A 5047-nucleotide genomic window follows, 5' to 3' on the forward strand; every position below is an offset into this window, starting at 1 on the left:
CCTCGGCGGCTGCCTGCTCTCCGCCCCCAGCCCTGCGCTGCGCCGCCGGTGGCGACCAACTCCGACGCAGGGAGGCAGTGCCTTGGGGAGCCGCCCTGGCGCTGGGGCCGTCCTCCGTCGCCCCCTCCGTCCTCCCGCCCTCCGTCGCCCCCTCCTCACCTGGCTCCAGGGCGCCGAGCGTCCCCGCGGCCAGAGGGACGAGGCGCGCCGGGTCGCCGGGTCGTGCTGCGCGGTCCCCCTCGGCAGCGGCGGGGAGCTCGGCGAGGCTGGGTCCCGCACTTCTGGCCCCTCCGTCCCCTCCGTAACTACCGCCCGCACCGAGGGGGTTCGAGCAAAGAAACTGACGGCCCGCTCCCGCCGGGGCCGTTAGCTCCTGCGGCTTTTCCTGAGCTGGAGGGGGCTGGCTGCTCGGCCCATGCCTGGGCGCCAGCCTCTCAGAGCCGTGTTCGCCCAGCGCAGGAGACTTTGTGGCAGGCTTTCCCCTTCCTTGTCCTTTTCGTCCGCCTTTCTTTCTTTTTTTTTAATTTTTTCTTTCTTTTTTTTTTTTTCTAATGAGCTGGAAGAAGGGCGGGGGGGTATACCTCCTCCAGGGACGATTTCCCCACCCGAAGAGGAGGTTTCTACTGGGAAACTCCAGGTGACCGCGCCTCCTCCCTGCAGCTAGCCCCGGGCAGGTTTACCTGATGCGTCAGAGAAACACCTTTGCAAAATCGCTGGAGAATGACTTCAGCTAAGGACTGGGTCAGGAAGGTTTTAGACTCTTAATGTTAAATTCCTTGTGAGTTTCTATAGTTCCCATCATTTTTTTAACACCCAGTCACTGTACATCTCTACTGTGTACATGTCCAACATCGTTCTTTGAGCTGCTGTCACCAGTGAAAACAAGGTTGATGTGAACGTCCTGAAGCCCGACGGAGCTTCCCTGGGAGGCAATGGGACCTAAGACTGCCCCAGTGCGTCTCTGCCATCTTCAGGACCGGTCTGTGGGGTTAGGCCAATGAGCCCTGGAGGAACTCAGGGCAGCGAGAGGGCACACCAAATGCCATCTATTTAACTTGGATCAGTGTGGCTTTGAGCAAGTTGTTTTAGCCATAAGCAGTGTAGTGGTAATAGTAGCTATGCTACAGGGCAGGTAAGCTTGTAGGATAATGCACGCTGAGTATTCTCACCATGAATGGAATTCAGTAGCTGCTTAACACAAGGCTTTTTGTTTGTTTGTTTATTTTGTTTTTGTTTGTTTTGTTTTTTGAGAGGTTTTTGCTATAGGCTGCAGGCACTCACCAGAAAGACAGAGAGAGACAGAAAGAGAGAGACAGAGAGACAGAAAGCCAGAAATCACCCCCCAAGGGGGGATGGCCACACCACAATCCCTTCTCCTCCATTCTCTTTTTGGGATCTTGGGCATGCACACATACCAGACCGGGGTGATTTTAAGTCACCGGGTCCAGGACTCAAACCACAGTTGACTACATGGGAGTCCAGTGACAGCCTTACGCCAATTGCTGGTCCCAACACAAGGCTTTTTTTTAGTGCACTTTTTATTTGTGCAAGTTAAAGATTGAGTTCAAAAATATCCCATGAAATGCCAAGCATCTGGTTACTTTTCTGTCCCTTTTGCTGACTGCTTCATCGCTTCCAGCTTTTGAGCATCAGTAGATCTGAAGTTCAGACCTTGAACCTCTTGTCTGCTCTGTCTACACTCATTCTCTTGGCGATGTCATCCTGCGTCATGGCACTAAATGCCATCGATGTATTTTACCCAGACTTTACCTCTAGCCTGGCTTTCTCACCTGTACACCAGGAAGCTGCCTACTGGATGCCTGCTGGACCTCACACTTACTCTTCCAGACCTGAGATCTTGTAATTTCTCCGTGTAATCTACAACCACTTTTCCCAGCTGAAGTCTTCCCCAAATCAGATCAAAAAACTTTGGAGTCACACTTGACTTTTCTATTTCTCTCACATTTCAAATCCTGGTGGCTCTACTTTCAAAGGAAATCCAGAATTGAACTACTTATCACCTCCACAGTTACTATCATCCAGGCCAAATTCATGGAGTTGTGACTTTGGCTACTCCGCCCTGTTTCTGCCTTTGCCCTCATGCAGGCTGGTCTCACGGTAGCCCAACAGCCAATGAGATCCTTTTTTAAGATTGTTATTTAGTTCTTCCATGAGAGAGACAGATGGAGGAAGAGAGAAAGAGAGACAGGTACCCCCAGTAGGGTCCTCATGCTACAAGCCACCTTCCCACCAAGTTTCAGCTGGCCTGGATCATGGGCAGATACATGTACCTGGCATGCTTAGGGCAGTCCTGGCACACTTGTCCAGGACTCCTCCCATATGGGTCCAAGTTTATTGCTACTGCACCACAACCTGGCTGCAAGTGAGCCTTTTATTTAACTTTTTTTTTTTTAAGCCAGAGGGTGCATTTGCCAGAAAGAGACAGAGAAAGAGGGAGGAAAAAACACCCAAATAGGGTGTAGTTGTGTTGCACTCCCTTCTTCATCTCTCTATCTCATCAGAACTTTGGGCACACGTAAACAGACACCTTGCATGTTTTTCAAGCCTCTGGGCTGGGATTCCAACAGCCCATTGAGCCATGTGGGAGCTGGCTCCCTTAACCACTGGGCTGTGGCTTAGGCCCCAAATGTTCCTTTTTAAACATGAAAGGCGCTCATATCATTCCTCTGCTGGAAACCCTACAATGCTCCTATCTTGATCACGCTGATTCTGTGCAATGGCCTAGAAGAACAATACATGATCTGTCATTATCTGACCTCATCTCTTTCTTTTCTCACTTTACTCACTTAGCTCTTGCCACTATGGCCTGCTCAATATTCCTAGACTAGGTTCCCAGACAATGATTCTTCCATTTCTGGGTCTTTGTGCTAGCCATCCTCTCTGTCAGGAATTTGTTTGTTTGTTTGTTAGGTTTCTGCTATCAGGTACATGCTCTCACCAGAGAGACAGAAAGACAGAAATCAAGAAATCGCCCCCCAGGGAGGATGGCCACACTACAATCCCTTCTCCAGTCTCCTCTCAGGATTTTGGGCACACACGCACATGCACCCGGCATGCGTTTTAAGCCACTGGGTTCAGGACTTGAACCGTGGTTAACTACATGGGAGTCCAGCTACGTAACCATTATGCCATCTGCTGGACCCCTGTCAGGAATTTTTTTTTCCCCACAAGTACATTCATGGCTTGTTCCCTCACTTCCTTCAAAACAGTCCTCAAGTGTCCCCATATTCCTCAGGCCTACACTGACCACTCTACTTGAAATGGAAAATATATTCTCTAGGCCATTAAACTTCATTTTTATTGACAAAATTGTCGCCTTCTACTGTATTATGAAATGCACTTTTTAATTACATCCATTGTCTGTCTCTCCTCACTAGAACGTAACTACTACCCATATAGGGGTTTTTGCTTGTTCTCCCCAGTGTTATAGGCCTAGTGTGCCTAGAACAATGCCTGGTGTAGAGTCAGTGCTCAACAATGAAGGATGGCTTTGGCCCAAAGCATTATGATTACAAATATTAGGTCGTCAGGAAAGTCATGATGTATTTTTCTGTGTTTTTCTATGCAAAAATATGTCATGACTTTCCCAATGACTCAGTATTTCCTTACCCAGGACAAGGCCAGCAGTATACTCAGCCAAATAAACATAACAGTTGCTCTCGCCTCAAAGGGTCTAAGGAGTATGCATACTAACGTGGTACACCTAGAATGGCACACTTCCAAGTATCCAAAAATATTCATCAGTTTAACAAGACTATGAGATAAGTGCCAATACTAACCCCATTTTATAAATGAGCAAATGAGACACAAAGGAGTAAATAGTCGCTCCATTAGTAAATTGACCACGTCCAAATTTGAACAGTTATTCTAGCATTCATGATCGTAAATGTACCCTTCACTTCTCTACAAGTATGAAAGTTATCAAGGAAAATCTCTGTCTGGTGAATAATCTCTAATTACAAGATAAAAAGCGATTCTTTTGGATCTCCGTTTACTCCCTTGCTTTATCTACTGACGCTTCCGTTTCTTTAGATAAACCCTTGGAGGCGAGGGGATCATGTTAGTCACACACAGGGAAGAGGCTCCAAAAGCATTTATTTATTGTGACATTTTAGAGTCACTAAACCCAGAAAAAAAACTTTTCACTCCTGAGGATTTAATGTTTTCAATAGGTTTTGTAATGTCATAGCCCCTAATGATAGAAGAGAACACCCTGAAGTTGCACATGTTAAATTAAACAATAAATGAAGGCCTCCGTGTTCTGCAATGTATACGAGGCACTCCAGAAATAACAACTATTATTATTGCTATTATTACAACTGTATTTGCTTTGAGTTATGGGGATGCTTTGAAAGATAGATGGAAAAAAAGAAATGAGATCTTTCCTTCTATGTTTCTATTTCCAGGAATCTTTAAAATAAAGTTCTCTATTTAATAACAGACCAGAGCTGTACGTTTCTCTCTCTGCCATTCCCAGTCATATTTTTAGGTATATTGTGTTGTAAACTGCATGGAGGATCTTCCTTTACTTTTTGCCTCTGCAGGGTCTACAGTGGACACAGTAGTTGACCTTGCTTTTCTGATCTTCACCTGCTTGGGTGGGGAAAGGTGAAGTGATGTCGTGAAATGTTAATGAGTTATTCCACTTGGAGTTGTTATTTTTTCCTATTATCCCCTTTCATTAACAAAGATGGTTGGACTTGAATTTGTTCTAAGAAAAGTTTTATTTGTTTCTTTCATAAGAGAGAGACAGGCACCCCAGCAGGGCAGCATCCCGAGATCGCCTCTACTTCCAGTCAGCCCAGATCACGGGCATGCTTGTGTGTCCAGCATGTGAGGGAGGTCTGATGTGAACCAAGGACTTTTCCACGTGGACCCAGTTGCACTGCTGCAATGCCTCCGCCTGGTCGCTTGATTAACTTTTTATGTCCTTAGTTGTATATCGCTTCCTTTCTCTGCAGTAACAGCCTAATCATTTTTTTCTTAAGTTTAATTTTATGAGAGTGAGAAATAGAGAAAGTCTAAC

At 46.4% G+C, this 5047-nt stretch overlaps 1 protein-coding gene across 1 annotated transcript in view; it reads right to left on the bottom strand.

Moving 5' to 3' along the window:
* The window catches only part of PHLDB2 (pleckstrin homology like domain family B member 2), a gene marked incomplete in the record, with an annotated part of 125656 nt that extends 123910 nt beyond the window's left edge, over positions 1-1746 (bottom strand). The window contains 3 exon segments of the mRNA XM_027774453.1: positions 160-463; positions 681-737; positions 1672-1746. Of these exon segments, the coding sequence (XP_027630254.1) occupies positions 160-463; positions 681-737; positions 1672-1746 (436 nt within the window).
* Positions 1747-5047: the final 3301 nt, after the last annotated feature.

Source organism: Tupaia chinensis, unplaced genomic scaffold, assembly GCF_000334495.1.
Source record: "Tupaia chinensis unplaced genomic scaffold, TupChi_1.0 Scaffold000437_1, whole genome shotgun sequence".
NCBI classification, from domain to species: Eukaryota; Metazoa; Chordata; class Mammalia; order Scandentia; family Tupaiidae; genus Tupaia; species Tupaia belangeri.